We start from the raw sequence: 20,612 nt of genomic DNA, 5'->3' as shown, positions 1-20,612 counted from the left end.
CCATCCTGATGAGCCCAAGTCCCCACCTGCACCAACTTGAGCTCCCACATCCAGACCCCATGCCACTGACCCCTAACTAGCTGCACTCAGACCCCCACTGCCCCACACCCCACTGTACCATCACTCAGACCCCCCTGCTGAGCCCACCACACCCAGACCCCTCCGCTGAGCCCCAACCACTTTCCCCTAGAAGCCCCTGCAGAGTCCCATTGCCCCGGCACCTGGAACCCTCCCTCCTCCTACCCCCTCCCCAGGTCTCTGTGCATCTAGATCCCCCGCACACCTAGACCCCCCCATTGCACTGACTGCACCCAGACTGTCCCACACAGAACCCTCTCACCCCACACCTGGATCCCCCCACACTGAGCCCCTCCACACTTGGATCCTGTCTGGTTGAGCCTGCCTACCCTACACCCAGTGTGCCTGGTGCAGAGGGGGAGAGCCCTATTGTGTTTCTGGGGCAGGCTCAGGTCTTGTGCTATGTCAGGGTCAAGTGCAGCCTCACCACTGAGTCTGTGTCCCAGGGGCAGGGAGGCTGCAGGGTGATCTTCCACCTTCATGCAGACAGTGGCCTGTGCTCCCCCTGCCATGCTGGAGCCTCTGCATTTATTTATTGACAAATAAAACTTGCAGAATTTTAAAATATTGTGCATAGAATTTTTTTTACTTTTTGGCACAGAATTTTTAATTTTTTGGTGCAGAATGCCCTCAGGAGTACTATACTTAAATCATAATCCACTGTGGCATTATTTCTATTGCAGAAGCAACGAATTGAGGGTATTACAAAATATTATGACATCAGAAGAGGAGTACTGTATATACTCGTTCATAAGCGGAATATTTTTGGTAAAAAAGTGACGCATCAAAGAACGGGGCTTATAAACTGGTCTACACCAAAATTTGATGATGATTTTAAACTCTATGAAATCATTGAATTGAACATCTAATACATTGTCGTTTTGTTTACCTGGAGCGTCTGCAGGCATGGAGCCCGCCCCTCAGTACCCTGTGGCCGCAGTTCGCCGTTCCCAGCCAATGGGAGCTGCGGGAAGTGGCCATTGGCTGGGAACGGCGAACCGCAGCCACAGGGAGCTGAGGGGCTCTGTGCCTGTGAACTCTCCAGGTAAACAAAACGTTCCGACCCGCCAGCAGCTTACCCTGATGGGCCGGGAGCCAAAGTTTGCCAACCCCTGAAATATAGGGTCGGCTTATGAAATGATCATACAGTTTTTACTATTTTTACCTATTCACCTTGGGGGGGTCGGCTTATAAACAAATGGGCTAATGAACAAGTACATACGGTAAGTAGGAAAAAATAGACGAACTCTTAAAATACAAGACGATCCTAACAAGAAATGAGGGGAAAGGAAAAAAGAAAAAATGGCCAATGCAAGCAGGAGATCTCTAAATCTGGGGTTCTCAAACTGGGGGTCATGACCCCTCAGGGGGTCGCGAGGTTATTTACATGGGGGCGTCACAAGCTGTCAGCCTCCACCCCAAACCCTTCTTCACCTCCAGCATTTATAATAGTGTTAAATATACAAAAAAGTGTTTTTAATTTGCGGAGGGGGGGGGGCACACAGAGGCTTGCTGCGTGAAAGAGTCACCAGTACAAAAGTTTGAGAACCACTGTTCTAAATAGAAAAATCTGTGAGGTATCTTCATGCTAAGACACCTACTTATGAGATCAAGGTGATGAGCCCTTGTAAATATATTTGAAGTCAGTAAGGTAGGTGGGTGCGAAGCATTTCTGAAAATCAGCCCCAAAATTTAATTTGTGCATACAGAATACATATCACTTACTATTTTTCTTTCCCTTTATACTTAGCTGGATGTCATAATAATCCTCTATTCGTTCAGACCGATAGTCTACATGTTTGCACTGAATGTAAGACTGCAAACAAAAACAAAGATAGGATTTCAATATGTATAAATAACAGAATTATTTGTAAAAATTTGTTAACTGACTAAATACATACCACCATCTTTCCTCTGAATAATTTAGGGATAGTGCCCTCTACACACGTGCCTTTCATTTTATTTTCCACATTATCAAGCAACTGAAAGAAATTAGATTTGCACTGTTATACAGACTGAACTACCTTTTTCTGAATTTGTTTACTTAAAGTATATAATTTTAATTTAATGATGAAACTTTGGGGACTTTACTTTTTCTTGTGCTACTCATGTGATCATGAAATATTAATCACTTGACATTGGCTTCTCCTTTCTGTTAATCCTTTAAGTCCTCCTTTCCCCCCAAATCCTTCCAGGGCTAGCCCCATGCCATTTCCCCATAGATTTGAAAAGCTTTGCAAAAGTCTGTGGTGGTCTAGAACAGCAGGATAAACTCCACAAGCAGAGTAGCTTCAAACTCTTCCTGGAAGGTGGAAAATGACTATATCACTGGCAATGAACGTAATCTCCAACTGCTTATGGAACAGAAACGGATCTTCCTTCTCAGTAAACAAAAAAGTAACAAAACAAAAAAGAGCAGTCATAATGAGGCTACCGTAAAGGTAACCTGCAAAAGATTTTTTTTTAAACTGGGCTTGTGCCTTTTAGAAATATTAGGAATGTAAAGTCTGGACTTCCCTGGTTTTGTTAGAGGACCACTGTGAACATTTTTCATTTAATTGAAGGAGCAAAGATGCTGAATCTTAACAGATTTCTATCCACAATGTTAGTCATTGAAGTTGTATAGCTTTCCCCAAATGCAAACATAAAACAGAGTTTTAAATAGGCTACAAATACCTTTCCCCTCATAAGTAAACTAATTTGTTTAGCTCTTGTGTTGTCACCATTTAACTAACTCTGCAGTCAGAGTCTTTCAACCCAGAAAGAACCTGAATTTCTAATTTAAAACAAGGGGAGAGAGAAACTATTCAAAAAAGCACCAAATTCACTCCCACCATCTTTATTCATCAAAGAAACAAGGGCGTAAATCCAGTTGTAACATTCCTTTCCAAGCCACCTTTAAATGGCATTTCTCCAATGCGACCTTACAAGGAGAGTCAGCACTCTTGAAAAGTTTTCTATATTTTGTCTCTAAACTTTGCTTTCCCCTACAAATTGTGTCCCCCTATCCCTCGGTCCATAAATATAAAGGGCCACATAAAGCTCATGCTATATTTAGAAAGGAAGATACCATGTAAAATGGAACTCTCTAAGCCTTGGTTTACTCTAATATAAAGAATTAATTTCAGTATTAATAGGAATACATGCCAGCAGGCAACACCATGTATATATGCAGATATCAACAAGAGATGCTGGAAACTTACCACTCGACATAATTCCTGAACATCATGTTGCATGAAACTGTCTAAAGTTTCCCACCTTTATAAGACAAACAAGTAATAACATCACTATATTATTAAAGTGCAGAAATCCAGCATTTAAAAAAAATATTCTGATAAATCAATTTTAGAATAAGAGTTTAAATAAACAATCAGATAAAGGAAGATCTGAAACTGGCATCCTGAATAATTCCACTTTCAAAACCAGATAGACTGGAAAAATGCTCCCTTTTTGTTACAAAAATACTCCATCGGGTATTTCACTCAAGTGTCTTCTACAAAGGTAAACATCTGCTGTTCCTGTCTTAAAATTACCAGCGCTCTTAGCACTTAATATCTACATCTTATTCTACTTTCTCTTGTTTTAAGATTGGTGAGGGTCTGGACATAAGAGGATATTTGTAAAAAATTCACTGACAGTGAATTACTTTTTCTCTGAAAAGAAGTCACTTTTAGAGATTCTTTTGCAGACCGCACATCTAGACATATATCAAAGGACAGACATTAAGACTGGAATTTTGAAAGTACTCTGTGTTGGCCTAACTCTGCTCCCATTGACACCAAACATAAAACAGATGGAAGCAGAGTTAAGTCAAAACTGTGCACTTTTGAAAATCCACCTTAAAATATCACAACTTCTTTACTAGTTTTACTTTAAAGTAGAGGAAACATGGAACAACTTGTAGTTTTAACAATTTCAGAATAATATACCGCTGTATACTTCTATACCCCTCTACCCAAATATCTCAAAGAACTTTACAAAGATTAAATTAAAGATGAAGTTAACTGAGATACAAAGAGGTTAAGTGACTTGCCCAAGGCCATATGGGAAATATGTTGCATACCTAAGACCTGAAAACAGATTTCTTGCCTTCAAGTTCTGGGCTTTAGCCACTAGTCAAATTAAAGGCAAGTGAAATAGAAAAGGATTAATTACATCTCTATAGATATCTGATTACTGTGTAACATTAAAATGAATAATGCAACACAAATAGATGTTCCAAATTAAGAACTAATGGGCAGTACTGGCTTCTCAGGTCAAAGACAACACTTGCTACAGTGGAAAGTCAAACCTAGATTCTGCAGAATTACCACACCGCACCTTAAAGTGGGTGGAAGAGAGGGAAAAGTGCCTTATGGACAGGAGTGGGAGTGAGGCTCAGAAGCTGCTGCAAAAAGGTGGAGTGGGGTCAGCAAGGTTGACTCATTCCCAGGGACCCCCCCAAGAAGGTGGATAGAGAAAAGTGAGTGGCTCTAATACATGCTTTGCCTGTCCCCAAATACTTCAGAGTCCCCTCTGCTTCACGTGCCCACACTGGAGCAGAGCTTCTAGACTTCAGAAGTGGAGGGTTAGGTAGCAAGTACTCTCCAGGTCAGAATTCCCTTTGAACTTGGTGGAAATCCACTACAAAGTCACAGTTGGCATAAAAAGCAAAAATTCCCTCTATTACATTGCCTTAAAGAGGAATGTTATAAACACCATACTAAACTTCATTGACCTTATAAGAAAGAAGCAAACCAAAGCTGATAGCTAGTGTTAGAAACAACATGAGCCATATCTAAGTGCTTATGTTGCAGCCAACATCACAGTATTTGAGCGACCAAGTCTGTTACCAGAAGCAGTGACCCTCCAGATGGCAATTTTTCAAACTTAACCCCTGCGCCTCAGTAGCAGTGGCAGATTAATGCATGGTCCTACAGAGCCCATGCCAATTTGGGGGCCTCCCACAGAGCGCGAGAACCTGTGTAGAATTTTGGGGGGGGGGGGGGGGGGGAGTCCACCAGCATTGTGGCCCCACCCCCTGCTCCTGGTCTTCCCCCCAAAGCCCTGCCCCCTCTGCTCCTCTCCCCCATCCCCACCCCTGGGCAGGCCAGAAGCTGGAGCTGGGCTGTGGTAAGAGCCACCCAGGGAGCCTGGGGCTGCTGTGGGGAGCCCTGGACCCTTCACCTGCCCTGGGCAGAGGGTCAGGGTGCCAGAGAACAGCCCCCCCAGCCCATGACTATCCCCGGCATTTTGATTTATGTCACAAGAAACAGTGTGGTCAGGGACCTCAGTTTCCTTCAGTAATGTTGTTAAGTGATGAAAATGTGCTGTGGGCTACCATCAGAGATGCAGCTACCTGAAAAGATACTTGAATATCTGAACCTATTTTAAAAGCCACAGATGCTTCTATTTGAATGGGCAATCTAGAAAGCAATAAAGCAAGGAACTAGTTGGCTAATACAATGTAAAACAAGGAAAATTAATCTCAATTTCTTTATACCATAACTACAAATATGGTCCCAACACACTGAAAGAAGCCATAATTGTGACGTAAATGCACAAGCACAAAGCAGCAGACTAAAAGGTTTCTGCTGGATTTTGACCTCTAACTTCCATGTGTAGACAAATCTCTAATCTGGAATAAGGTAGGGTATGAATTTAAAGAAGATTATCTACTTCTGATCAACTCCATTTGTGGATGCTCTTATTCTGGAATAAGTGTGCGCCTAATTGTGAATTATTTTAATTCACTACCAAAGTGGATTTAGGGTAGATATATTTAGGATAATCTTAGATTTAAAATTATAATTTGTCAGAACATATTACAACATGGTACTAGACTGAAAAGACATTAGAAACTGTTTACTGAGGGGGACAAAAATCAAAGAGAAGGAACTAGAAAGGGGTGGATACAAATAAGGTAATTTGTATGATGTCGCACATCTACTCTGTGCCATAGAGATACATATTTCATGTTTTAAATCACAAAACAGGATATAGTGAGACGTGACAGAAATGGGATGTTGGTACTGCATGTGTGCTCTGTACATGTTAAAAACCTTATCTTGGTCACAAGTAAGTTTTACAATGGTCATCAATGCAGAGTCACTAAAGGTTTAGAAAGACATTATTATTATTTTTCATTATATGATATAGATTTGATAAAAAGGGTACCTGTCCAAGGCCCAATATGCCATTTACAATTTTAAGTACACAACTCCACTCTGTATTCTGTTTAGCCAAATGCATCATCCACTAGATAAATTATAAAACCAGATCTTTATTGCTGTAGATGCTGATGGTTATGTACAAGGAAACATTTGATTTTCAGTTCAGCTGACCTCAGTGCTGTCAGTTAGAAAAATGTGATTTTTTGGTAAACTAAGAAATATTAATAAAAGTCATATTAGGAAAGAATAACCATGGAGCGCTATCAGATTATTTTCTATAACTCTCTAAGCTATCCTTAATTTATTTTTACACGAAGCAAAGTACTTTTTAGCAGAAATGTGGAAAATTTTTATTAAGAACTCTGCTACATTCTAAAAAATATTTTAAATTTCTGACACTTACCCAAAGGATTTTGTTAGCTTTTTAGTTCCTACTGGTTTGTCACTGTGCTGAAGTTCATAGAATACTCTCTGCAATGCTAAAGGAACACTTTTGGATGAGTCATCTCCTTCTGTGGGCATCATGTACACAGCCTACAAAATATTTAGTTCAATTAGTACTTAAGAAAATGTGTTTCCTGCTCATATTGTTCAAGTCATCACTTGTTCCTGCTCAGAATTGTTTCGTAGACCTAATCAATTAACACAGCAGAATAATTTGACACAAATTTCCTACTGTGGTTTATTGTGAAGACTATTACTTACCTGTATTTGTGGTTCTCCAAAGCACAGTAGAAAAAGAAAATCAATTGATTATGCTCACTATAAACTCTTCTAATCATTTCTAATTATTTTAAAAAGGAAATATGCTAAAGAGTTCAATAATTCCTTCAAACAATGACCATGCACTCTATGGGTATGCAATCATCACAGTAGGATTTGACATATACTGTACAATACTACAGCCTATTTGAAAAATGACTTTTTTTTCCAATTTGATTGTATACATTTGAAAACTATGTGAAGGTAGAAAGGACAAAAATAAAAGCGTGTGTACAGTGGAGGCTTTGGGGATCAGTGCGAGATCCATTCTTATTTAACATCTTCATTAATCATCTGGAAGAGGGTCTGAACAACATGCTAACTAATTTCACTGATTACTCAAAACTTGGAAGGGTCAAGGACAACAGAGAAATTATAAAAAGGAACCAAAAAGGATTAGGAAATATGGGCAGGCAATGCGATTCAGTTTAGAAAAATGTAAAGTACTCAGGGAAAGATAACTCCCAAATGCAGATATTTAACGGGGGAAACAAATTTAAGAAGCATTAATGTTAACAGAGAATAGTGGCAATAGCAGAGAGCAAATTAAACAAGAGCTTGTAATAGGTTAGGGACACAAAAAAAGCAATTTTGGGCAGAAAAATGAAGAAACATCACCTCAAGAAGCAGGTAGATGATGTACTGCCCAGAAGTGAATGCAGTCTAATGAAAAGGTGTAGGGTCTTGTGATTAAGGCACTGAACCAGGACTGAGAAAATCTGGTTCAATTCCTGGTTCTGCCACGGACTTCCTGAGAGACCTCGGGCAAGCCACTTTATCTATCCTGTGTCTCAGCTCTGCATATGTAAAATGGGGCTAATAATATTTCCATATATAACTAAAGAGTTGGCAAGGCAAATTCATTAATATTTGTGATGCGCTCAGATACAGTGGTGAGGGGAGCCAGACTAAAAAAGTTTAATAGATTTGATTGATACAGACAAAATAAGGAAGTCTAGAAAAGAGCAACAAAAATTGTTTAAGAGTTGAGGGACCAATTAAAAAGATTAGAAGATCTGAGAAGGTAACAGCTACGGGGAGGAGCCCAACAACAGTCTTCAAATATACATAAAAAGGTAAATGTTTAGCGGGACCAGGAATTTAACATGGTACAATGAGGAGAGTAGCAGTAGAATAACTAAAGTAATGGGATAAAAATAATACAGGAAAATATTCCTGAATTCTGGAAAACTTCTGGACAGTGAATCTATTAGACTTTGGAATAGTCTCCACAAGAAAGTGAAAGTCCTACCATACTGGATACAAGAAATGATATTACGGATAAAAATTACGGACAAGTAGGCAACAGTATAAATATGCATCATGATTCCACACTATCATGTCCCCTCTTCCAGTTCTGATTTACACGATCTGAGTGTATGGAAGGTGACAACTCACTAATTAAACTCTGTATCATAAGGTAACTAGATGTAAAACAGCATTCTGATGGTAAAGAGGGACTATTGGCACCTTTGTACGGTAAACACAAAATTACTTAGCTACTTCAGACAAGATGACTAGTTATTCTGCTTTCCTTTTTCTTAACTGATTTCTCAAATTTGAATTAACTTTCCCAAATGAAGAAAATATTGTTTCCAAACCTGCTGCTGAAGACAAAATCAAGAATAGTAGTTCAAAACATTTTGCATCCAGTTACTTCCACCAATTCAGTAATTCAATCTTCTTTATAAAACTCTGAGAATGAACATGTATTTTGGGAATAGCTGTGCTCCAAACTTGATAGTAATTAGCACTAGTATATGCCCAGCTCATAGCACCTAGAATTTTCTGGAAGAGTATCTATCTAGGTATTTATACTACACTTTTCATGTTGGTACCAGAGTGCCTCACAAAGTAATCCCAGAGAGAGAAGGTTCTGGGCAGCGTTTCTCTACACTCATCACTCAACCAAAAAGCCGTATTTTCTAGAAGCATTAACCCTGCTGTTCTGTCCAAATTCCAATTCAGGTATCAGTAGCCAGAATTCTCCCTCCATTTTCAACTGCAGAAGATGTTTTTCAGTTTAATGTTGGGAGCAGAGAGAGCTCAGCACCTTGCAGGTTCAGTCCATATAATTTATGTCACCTTGTTATAAGTCAATCTACCCTGGGCAAAGGTAGTAAAAGAAACAGATCCAGGATCTTGAGTCTTACTTATTACAGGCACATAATATTAGCAGTGATTCATGACACTTTTTTAATGTCTACGAAAACCTCCTTCTCACAAAGAACACATAGAAAACTGGTGGATTGACACCACTCACGCTGTTTAACCAAAATAAAATATCTATATAAAACACAATTTTATCAAATGCAGTGCAGACAAATAGAAGATAAATCACCAGAACCAGGTTATCAAAACATGTTTTGGGGAAAAAATATCAATATAAACACACACAATATTTAGATGGGCAGACAGTGTGTGTGTATATTTTCCCCCCAAAAAGTGCATACTAGGGATTCCACAACCTATCCCAGTACTTAAATATCCTTAGAGTTAAGAAAATCTTTCTAATATCTAACCTAAATCTCTCTTGCTGCAGATTAAGCCAATTACTTCTTGCCCTACCTTCAGTGGTCAAGGAGAACAATTTATCACCATCCGCTTTGTAACAATCCTGAACATATCTGAAAACTGCTATCAGGTCCAGTCTTTTCTCAAGACCAGGTTTTTAAAATCTTTCCTCACAGGTCAGGTTTTCTAAGACTTATCATTTTTGTTGCTCTCCTCTAGGCTCGCTCCAGTTTGTTCACATCTTTCTTGAAGTGTGGCGCCCAAAATTGGACATAATACTCCAGAGTAGGCCTCATCAGTGCCAAATAAACTGGGACAGTTACTTCCTGTGTCATACATACAACACGCCTGTTTACACCCCACAATGATACTCGCCCTTCTTACAACTGCATCATATTGTTTAATTGTATTCAATTTGCCATCCACTATAACCCTAGATCGTTTTCTGCAGTACTACTGCCTAGCTAGTTATTTGCTATTTTGTATTTGTGCTCTTGATTTTTTTCTTTCTTGGGTGTAATATTTTGCATTTGTCTTTATTAAATTTCATTGTGTTGATTTCAAACCAATTCTCAAATGTATCACGGTCCTTTTGAATTTTAATTCTGTCCTTCCAAGACCTAGCAACCCCTCCCAGCTTAGCGTCATCCACAAATTTATAAGCACATATTCCACTCCATTATCCAAGTCATTAAGGAAATTATTGACTAGTAAGGACCCAGGACAGATCATTGCAGGACACTACTAGATAAAGCCTCTGAGCTTGACAGTGAAAAATTGAAACTATACTTTAAGAATGTTTTTTGGGTTTTTTCCAATCAATTGTGGAGCCATCTTCCAGAAATTTCATTTCTAGACCACATTTCCCTAGTTTGCTTATGAAAACGTCATGTGGGACTGTGCCAGACAACTTACTAAAATTAAGATACATCATGTCTACTATTTCCCCCTATCCACCAGCCAATAACCCTCTCAAAGAAGAAAACTAAGTTGGTTGGGCACGATTTGTTCTTGACAAACCCATGTTGACTAATACATACCCCCCTATTATCCTCTAGATGCTTACAAATTTATTGTTTAATAATTTGTTCCAGTATCTTTTCAATAACTTAAGTTAGACTGGTCTAATTCTCTGTGTCCTCTTTGTTTCTCTTTTTAAAAGATAGGTACTATGTTTACCTTTCTCCAGTCCTCAAGGACGACACCTGTCTTCCATGTTTTTGAAGATGATTGCTTCAGCTAGTTCCTTAAGTACCCTAAGGTGAATCTTAGGCCCTGCTGACTTGAATACATCTAACTTACCTAAATATTCTTTAACCTGTTCTTTCCCTATTCTGGTTTGTTTTCCTTCTTCCTTGTTGTTAATATTAACTGTATTAAGTATGTAGTCACAATTCACCTTTTTAGTGAAGACTGAAGCTATTATTTCTATCCTTCATTCACATCAGGATAGTTTCTTGTTGCACCTTTAATATTGCCTCTGAGAAACTGCCAGCCCTCCTATACTCCTTTTTCCTTGGGACCTTACCAGTCAGTTTTCTGAGTTTGTTAAAATTTGCTTTTCTGAAGTCCATCATCCTCATTCTGCTGCTCACTCCTTCCATTCCTTAGAATCATGAAATCTATTACCTCATTATCACTTTTGCCCAACTTGCCCTCTACCTTCAGATTCGCAACCAATTCCTTTCTGTTAGTCAAAATCAAGTCTAATATATATATATACACACACACACACACACATACTTTTACTATATATAAATACAAACACAGGTATGAAAATATCAGACTTACGCATGAAAATTTCCATCTCCCTGATAAGTCAAAATTATCAACAATAGGCTTCAAAGCAAAAGACGATTGTCCTGATTTTCAATAGTGCTGAGTACCCCAAAATCAATAGGAACTGTGTGCTCAGCCCTTCTGAAAAATCAAGCTCTGTATATTTATTTCACATTCCATTTTCAGAGGCATCTATGCAAAGCAATTAGTTCCTTTTTATATATCCAATCATTATACTGATTGATAAATTTGAAATAAACTCAAATGGCCATTGACTAAATACATTAGTATATACACCGTTAAATGCTAAATGTTTCTATTAGACACACAAAGTGGGTGAGATAATATCTTATTTGATCAACTTCTGTTCGTGAAAAAGACAAGCCGCCCACAGAGCTCTTCTTTAGCTACACAAATCTGACTTGAAGAGCAGCTCTGTGTAGCTTGAAAGGTTGTCTCTTTCACCAAACAAAGCTGGACCTCATCCCCCTTGTCTCTTTAATGTTCTGAGACCAACACAGCCACACCACCACTGCAAACAACAAATGTTTCTATTGTATGTTATCACAAAGTGATATTTAATTTATATGCTTCCCTTGCTTTTCCCCTCTGCTTGTGTAATTTAGTGTAAATCAGCCAATTACTCAAAGTTCAGTCTGAATTTCCAACCAAGATAAACAATTTATATAATATCTTCCCTTGTAAACCATCTCACTGAAATGTCCAGTCCACCCAAAACTGAAAAATTTGCCTCAAGATCAAGACATAAGGCATTTAAATACATTTGGCGAAACAACAATCTCAAATTAACACCTGAGATGTTCCCCCTCTGGGGATGAATGCAAGAGAATAGTAAAGACATGTGGGGACAAAGTCTGAAAAGAAGAGGCACATAATCAGGCACTATGCAGAACACATACAAAGAGGAACAAGATAAACTTGTACAAGCAAGACAATGTTAAAGGAAAGTTTAAATCCATTGCTTAACAGAGGAAAAGCAAACACCATGACAAGAAGGGGGAGGAAATACTTCACCCTTTTTTGTGAAATCTCAGGCAAAGTAACTACTGAGTAACAGAATACATTGGATGATGACAAGGAAAGGGAGAGGTCAAAGCAGAGCCAGATCAGGAAGGAACAAACCTAAATAACTTTACACGAAATTACAAACATCTGTCTAAGGCCCTAAGGCGTGATCAAGAGAATTAGCACAAAGCTTGAAAAAATTACCATATATGCTCTAGCTGGAGGACTAAACCTACTAGCTAGAAGCAGAGATGGAACACTGGGGTGGAGAGGCTCCAACAGTAAGATCCAAGGGCAAAGCCCTTGTGAGAAGCTCTGTCCCTGGGCCTTGTTTAGATTTAATCAGACACTTCCCAGCCACAGGCCAATACAAAAGCTTAAAGTTCTTCCCCTTCTAATTGCTATAGGAGAGGAAGTGCCTTGGTTCCTTCCCACACCTTCTTAACCTCATGGCTGCTGTATGGGGGGGAAAGGGTCTCTGCCATTTTAGACTGCTGTTGGGAGGAGAGAAGAAAAGGGAAGAAAAGGTCTTTTCTCCATTAGCCCTCCCCCAGACTCCATTTTCGTGTCTGATTCCCCACAAGTAACTCAAGTGCTTGGCTTTCCTAATGCTCACTGCTTTTCCAGTTGGATTATTGAGACAATTTTATTTTGTTCACAGGATTCTGAACAGCATCAGTAAAAACAAATAAAGTTCTGTTAATTTTGCCTTGCTCAGAACACTACATTGGTTTTTACTCAGTGTACATAAAAAGCTCGAAACAAATTTGCTTAGAAAATAAATACTTGAATTCTGTAGAAATTGATTGGCTAGGTCTCCAGACTAAGAATTTGTTCTGTTCAACAATGGTAGGAAGAAGACTAGAAGAAATACAAATCTGTACCATTCACAATTATTTCAGGTTGGTTAACCGATCTTACTCTATAGTGGGTTGAAGTCAGGACCTAAAGGAAAGAGGAGTGTCCAAGAGATTCCAAGGCCATTGTGGATAGTGGCCACCTAAGTAGCAGGCCAAGAGCCCCTATACTTCTCTTCCTGCTACAGGTGATCTCTGAGTCCTGCCAAGGATCGTCAACATACTATGACACTGATGATAGCTGAGAAGCTGGTACTGTCCCCAGTGCAGACATAGGCCTCCTGGCTTGCTCCATCAGGTTCTGCTTGCATCTTAAATCCCTTGCCACCTGTGTCATGTTCTTAGAGATGGAACCCCTGTCCTTAATATACGCCTCTCCAAGGCACAATAAACACTGCATGCAGGGCTCACTATTCAGTATAGCCCCTCCACATGACAGGCAATGTTCAAATCCTGGTGAAGGCATTCCACCAGAAAACTACAGCTAAATAACCGAACTAACCAACCTAAGGTACCACTAATAAACACCTTAGTGAACTATTTGCAAGAAGGTCTCAATGACAGAGGGAAAAGGGGCAGTGTGAAGAAACACTACCTAGAGTGATCCGACTCTAGCCACGGGCTGTGAGAAGTAACTGATGGGGCTTGGGGCAGAGCCGCCCTTCTGGAGCTAGGGCAGGGGCTATAAAGCAAAGGGTGTGAGTGCCATCTCTGCAGGTACTGCTAGGCAAATTTCTCTGGCTCTGATGCGCTGGGTGCGCACACACGCCTTAGTGGAACACCTATCTGCAGCCACTCAAAGATGATAAATTAACGGGTGTATCATGCAAAAACAATCCAGGTATTTAGAGGCATGTGTTCTATTTTTGGTACTATGTTTCAGAACAAGCAGCACAGTGCAGAAATAAAGGAGAGAGAAACAAAACCACAGAAAGCATAGTGGGGTCCTGGTCCATCACTAGGGCTCCTGGGCACTATGGTAATACTAATATTAATAGTAATTAAAAGACTGGAAAATAGGCCATACCATAAAGGAAAAACTGAGCTTCCAAGAGAGAATATGGAATCTCCCATCACTGGAGATATTCGAAGTTAGAGCAGACACTTTTTTGTGGATTGTTGAAGAATAATAATTTTAAAAATAAAATAAAATTAAAAAAAAATCATGCCCTCGAGTGGTAGGATATACTAAAATCAATGGAGACCTTCCCTAGATCAAATGATTCTGAAAGTCAAGATTTCTTAATGCAAATGCCCTCTTCTGACTAGCAGGGGTTTAACACGAATTTATTTAGCAAGTAAAAAAAAAAAATAAGGTGTTGTTATCCCAGGCACTATTTCACTATACTAGGATTACATGCTACATAGCATTTCCATGTTGCTTTCTTGAGATATTTATAAGAACAAATATTTTGCTAGCAAGAGCTAGTTTTCTTTTGATAAGACATTTTAGAATATACAAGGAGACATGCAAAAAGAAAATAAAGCATGTAAGCAAAAATAATGCATTGAAGTCAAAACTAAATTATGTTTAAACCACCCAAAATACAAGTCAATACTGCTTTAGTACCACTATTACGTAAGGGAAGATACTGGCTGTAACTACCAATAATTTTACTGCACTATATATAAAAAACAGGAAGCATAAATGAACACACAAGCAACACTGGAAAATAAATATGTGTAACTTGTGAAGCAAAACAGAAAAGATGACTATAAACTGTTTTAAATGGCCAAGTCACTGACAGATATATAGACTTTACAAAGGTGTGCATATCTATCTATCGGTAGATAGCCAACAGATTGAAAATTAAGAGTTGAAAATTATTCCTTTACCTTGCCTGCTGCAAAGGGCTAAGTTAAAGTATCCTTTTCCCGAAACAATTTTTGGCATCACTAACAAACCAAGCAGTGCAGCAACGGACCCTTAACTCAGGCTTTGGCATGTACAAAGGTATTTAGCTTATTTTTCAAAAAACAAAAAAAACAATAAACCCATGTATAACACACCTAAGTATTAAGACAAGTTCTCAGATCTGGTCTGATACAAGGTGTACATCATGGCATAAGCCATGTAGTCCACTAAAACTGGATTTCTATTACCAGAAGTTAATTAAATTGCAATTTATCAGGTTTTGAGTACACTAACTACACTGATGTTGTAACCACCTTTTCTAGCTACTTGACAGAGCCATTTGTTTACTGAGTTAAAGAAAAAGGAGCTAACAGAGAGATTGAGAACCACTTTGAAAAAGCAGAATAATGACCAAATTGGGTTATTGTGCTCTGAAGTTTTACAGAATGAAGGGGAATTTTTTGAAAAGGAGGAAACAAAGAATGGTGGTGTGTGTGTGGGAAAATAGAATGGAAAGCTATTTAAAACAAAAGCTATTTTGAAATACATCATTTTTGCTACTTAAATATTTGAAATGAAATTACAATGCTATGTCTTACCTTTCGTAGTTGATTTGTGAAAAATAAAGTCTGTAACAAACTGTTCATGTAACAGGTTGCTCCCTGGTTCTTTAACCCAACATATCCCGTGTGCTTCTTTGAATCCCACCTGGAAAGCAGTTAATGGTTAAAACTACATTTGATTATACATATAAAACTTAACTATAATACAGATATATTTCTATAGAACATTTGTTTTAGGCCAGTGGTTCTCAGACTGTGGGTCGCAACCCCAAAGTGGGTCGCGATCCCTTTTCAATAGGGTCGCCACGGTTGGCTTAGATTTGCTGGGGCACAGGGTCAAAGCCCGAGTCTCACTGCCCATGCAAAGCGGTGGGGCTCAGGCTTTGGCCTCCCCATCCAGGGCGGCGGGACTAGGGTGGGCTCAGGCCCTGGGGTCGTGTAATAATTTTTGTTGTCAGTAGGGGGTCGCAGTGCAATTAAGTTTGAGAACTCCTGTTCTAGGCTAACCAGTTCTATTAACAGAAGCTTTGTGCTCCTTAGTATTACATTCTGTCTAAATAAAACAGATTACACATCACAACTGCCTGTCACCACATACTCTTAGGATTCCAATACTTCTATAAACAAAAGGGCTGTTCTTTTGTTAAACTTCCTTTTTACGATTTTCTGAAGGCTCCCAGAGTGACAAGCACTTCATTAGTTATCTGTATTTAAAATTCAATTTTTAAATTAAAATTTGCAGTTCATAGCAGCCATCTTGCTGAAAAGTGGCACCCAGTAGTATAAAAACTCAGCATCAGGTAAGGCAGTTTTAAAACTTAAACAGTAAAGCAGGATTAAAACTAGGTGTTCAAACCACTGATGACGGCAACCATTCTGCATGACCGTGACATTAACACCAAGAGTGTCAAGACCACAATGACAAAGACTGTAGGTCATTTTAAACTGAAAAATAAAATTAGTTTATACATACTGAAAAGCGTTTTGCACTAAGTGAAGTTACAGACGGTTGCATTGAGCAACATAGGTGGAGAAGCTACTGGCACAAAAATCTCTGCAGCTTTTGAAACATGGGTATATTCCCCTTGAGATGCTTCATCAATTCATTCTGAAAAAGTGCTTTGAGATCTTCTCCTGAACAGTACCATACATTACTAATAAAATTAGATACTTCAACTGAAACTCAAATGAATGTTCTAAAGGTTGACTTTTCTGTACACTTGTTTGCTATGTATTTCTGCTCAAGAGAGGTGTTTTTTTTGTTTGTTTGTTTGTTTTAAGAGATACTTACGCCACTCCATGTGGAGCATCTGCTTGAACATAGACTTCAAAAGTAACCTTGTCATCCTCTATAAATCCTTTTTCAGGATCAGTAACTTCCTATAAAACAGAAATAAGAATATGCAATTTGCTGCAAAACTATCTTCTGAATCCTACAATGGGGAATGTAGTGAAAAATCCAGGCTGGATATTGCTCAGAATCTGCACATTTAAGTAAGCAACCATCTATGCAGTTCTTTTACTCAATAAGCTAAAAAATTATTGAAGGATACCAATTAATCTCTAGGACCCTGAGCTCAATATATAGATAATTTTAAAAATGTCTCAATGTAAAATCTTGTTTCTGGCTTTTAGTTTTTGCAACAGTATTTCAACTCCCTGTGGATAACAGAATCAGTAATCAAAAGCTTTGTTTTGACTTAAAGCAGTTCATTTAGGAAACTATTCCAAGCAAAAGAGAAGAATTAAGGCCCCAGACTTCCATAATGCTTAAAAAGCTGTCTCAATTTAAGATGAACATTAAAAGTAGTATTAATTTAAAATGTCTGTACACATGCAGAGAACATGGGAAATGAGCAAGAAAACCTAGGCTGCTCTTAAATGACAGTGATTGTGACCAACAAGATTTAAAAGAAACTTGGTGGAACAATTTTTATTAAGTGAAATATCAGTAAAGATGGGTCAATGGAGGAATGATGGAATATTTATATGGGTTATTAAGTCCAGGTAAAAGAGCTAAAAGGAATCTGCACTAGGATGCGCAATACATTAGCACTTAAAGGTATCTTCAGTATGAAACCTACTGATACCACACGCATCATTCAGACACTAAAACAACACTTGTAGGAAGAAATTTATAAATAAAAGGTATCTAAGGCAGTATTAGAAGATCAAGTGCATATACTGGACTGACCTCCCAACCCAGTAATAGCCCATTATTATAAAACTAATATATTGTTACTTACACTCCATGCCATAAAGTTGGAAAAGCCCCAGTCATTCTCCTTATGAAAGAACAAGTGACTAATACGACGACTGAATGATTTTTCATCGTCCTTGTAATTTATTATCTTGAGAACTGCCTGTGCATGGCAAGACCATGACCTATAAAATTAAAAGATAACACTTGAAACAAATTTCAATTTTGTTTTCTTCAGTAATAAACACACACTTTTACAAATTTTACTTGATACACCAAGTCCGTATTTGTACACGGATGTCTAGTTCACCTTTGTTCCTCACTAGATTCTAAGGCTTGTTTAACTGCTGTGAGGAGCACTGGTAAGAACTAAATCTCCGGTTTTTGGGAGCCGCACTGTACAAAGTAATGGTTGTTAAAGAGGCCATACTTTTTTCAGGAATGTGGTTTCAGATTATGTCCCTCTCTGAGAGCAACTGCTACACACAGTCTTAACTGATTCCTCCTAGGATTTTTTTTTTAAGGATGACAGTGATTTCTCATGAGCAAGGTCAGAAGTCTTTTCAGAAAGTGTTCATTAATATTGCTCAGAAATAATAGCCAAGAGAAAAATCGCTGTCTCCTGAAGCTTCTTGTCAGAAATCACTGTGGCTAACTATTCACATCAAGCATGGTATACCGTACTTATGTAGGGTATGAAGAGACGAAATACACTACTACTTCAAGAGAAAACGAAAACCAAGAAAACAATGTGGAAGAGTAACTGCCATCACTCAGATTGAACCAGAAGTGGTGTGTGATATCATGCAAGAATGAACCCATTGCACTTGACAGGAAACTTGCTCCTCCACAAAGCAGCATGTATCAATGCAGTCTCAGGAGACCACCCAGCAAAGAGGCAATGCTTTCACTGATTCCCCCCCCCCCCCACGCTGCCCCTCACCCTCACCGCACACACTCTCCCTATGTCAGAAACTCAAACTCTATAAGGGGAGGTGCAACTCTCTACAAAGTTTCCCCAATAAACTGGTGGGCCTGCTACTTACAAAATCAAATATTTTGTCCAGCAACTGCCAAAAGCTGGGGAACGTTGTCTCTCTCAACACAGAGAGTATCCTGTCTTTACAAATGCAGACTTCCTTTATTAGAGTTGCAGATGAGTCGGTTTAATGTGCTTTGCCACAAATTATCTATGGGATCCTTCCCTTGGGGTGTGAGCCACTGCTTGCTGTGCCTGACAGTGGGTGATCAAACTGCCACGGCTGGTATGGATAAAACCACATACTTATGATGCCTACTCTGGAAATGACTGGGTTTCCTCTTCAGGAAGCCATTACTTTTCTTGCTGGACAGGTTCACTTTTCTTGCATGGTTCTTCCCTCCTTCTGTTCAGACTTGGGGCAGCACTGAAGGTCTGAATTCTCATGTATAGCTATATTCTGACAGGCAAAATTTATGAATATAAAAAATGCCATAGTCAATCAGACCAGTGATCCTTCTATTCTGGTATCCTGCCACTGACCGTGAGAAGCACCAGATGTTTCAGAGAAAGATGAAGGAAACGCGTGTAATGTACAATTATGAAATGACCTGCCCACATGGAAAGTTTCTTTCTAATCCCATGGGACTGTGGAAGGGCAGAAAGCCATTGTTTTAAAATATACTAGCAACAAATGCTCTTCCTGCCTAGTTTACCTAGCAACTGCTGTATCACAGAGATGGATTTATAGCTCAGATTGGTTATGGGGATATTTAGTAGTATTTTAGCACAAAATTGGGACAAATCTTCCTTTCCCAGGCCAGCAGGGTGGCAACGTTGTTGAGGCAGTGTGCTCCATCCTGACTGAGGGCTCCTCTCATTGCTCTGAGCAGTCCAAGAGAAGAATGGATGAGTTCCATCAGGGATTTTTGGCCAAGTAGGCCTAAATGAAGGATCAGTGTTCGGATATGGGGATTTGAAGGTGGGAAGCAAAGAGTATATGAGAAGCAGAAAGATCTTCAGAGACCAAAAAGCTTGTAAACCTCCTCTCCTCTGTAGAAAAAACTAGATTAAATAATTTTACCAGATCTTGGTCTTGCAATACAATTAAATAATGCCATATATGAGTTTGTATATTAACTATTTAAAGGGTCTTACGTGGAATCAGATTCAGCATTGCACTGAAGAAAGAATCCTACACTTTTTTGGTGTGGTCTGTCTGGGTACAGTCGTGGCATCACCATAATCTTCCATGGCAAATTCCGTACAAAGCAAGGAGGACTGAGCACTGACTCACTGAGCCTGTTGAAACGCTCAACTGTAAACTGAAACGTTGCTTCTGATCGCCAACTTGTGTCTGTAAAACAAAAATATAAGACAACTAAAATGAAAGTTAATAATGTGAAGATATTCTTCACCCCACTATACACATTTCAAAAAAAACAAGGCGTGCATAAAGAAAAGTTTAACAAATCAATAAAAATGTGTAACATTTTAAATATTCACAGACTGTATTGTTAAATAACCTGGTCCCCGGCAGCACCTGCATATAAACTCTATCGTTCCCAAGTGTGTAAGTGATCTTAAAGTACCTGTTCTTATATTACATTTCTTCGAATAATTCCTACATCTTTCAGAGTAACAGCCGTGTTAGTCTGTATTCGCAAAAAGAAAAGGAGTCACTTTGGATGGGCTATCACCAGCAGGAGAGTGAATTTGTGTGGGGGGGTGGAGGGTGAGAAAACCTGGATTTGTGCTGGAAATGGCCCAACCTGATGATCACTTTAGATAAGCTATTACCAGCAGGACAGTGGGGTGGGAGGAGGTATTGTTTCATATTCTCTGTG

General features: G+C 39.0%; 1 protein-coding gene across 3 annotated transcripts in view; it reads right to left on the bottom strand.

Moving 5' to 3' along the window:
* The window catches only part of USP7 (ubiquitin specific peptidase 7), a 138,409-nt gene that overhangs the window by 39,240 nt on the left and 78,557 nt on the right, over positions 1-20,612 (bottom strand). For 2 of the 3 annotated variants that reach the window (XM_073362481.1, XM_073362480.1), the window contains 8 exons: positions 19,924-20,122; positions 17,833-17,971; positions 16,878-16,966; positions 15,623-15,731; positions 6,634-6,764; positions 3,282-3,336; positions 1,980-2,060; positions 1,804-1,894 (listed from right to left, as the gene is read on the bottom strand). In XM_073362481.1, the coding sequence (XP_073218582.1) occupies positions 1,804-1,894; positions 1,980-2,060; positions 3,282-3,336; positions 6,634-6,764; positions 15,623-15,731; positions 16,878-16,966; positions 17,833-17,971; positions 19,924-20,122 (894 nt within the window). The remainder of the gene's footprint in view (positions 1-1,803; positions 1,895-1,979; positions 2,061-3,281; positions 3,337-6,633; positions 6,765-15,622; positions 15,732-16,877; positions 16,967-17,832; positions 17,972-19,923; positions 20,123-20,612) is intronic. The other variant, XM_073362482.1, reaches the window with a different exon arrangement.

This window comes from Lepidochelys kempii, chromosome 10 (genome assembly GCF_965140265.1).
Source record: "Lepidochelys kempii isolate rLepKem1 chromosome 10, rLepKem1.hap2, whole genome shotgun sequence".
Classification (NCBI taxonomy): domain Eukaryota; kingdom Metazoa; phylum Chordata; order Testudines; family Cheloniidae; genus Lepidochelys; species Lepidochelys kempii.
This window is presented reverse-complemented; position numbering and strand designations above follow the sequence as displayed.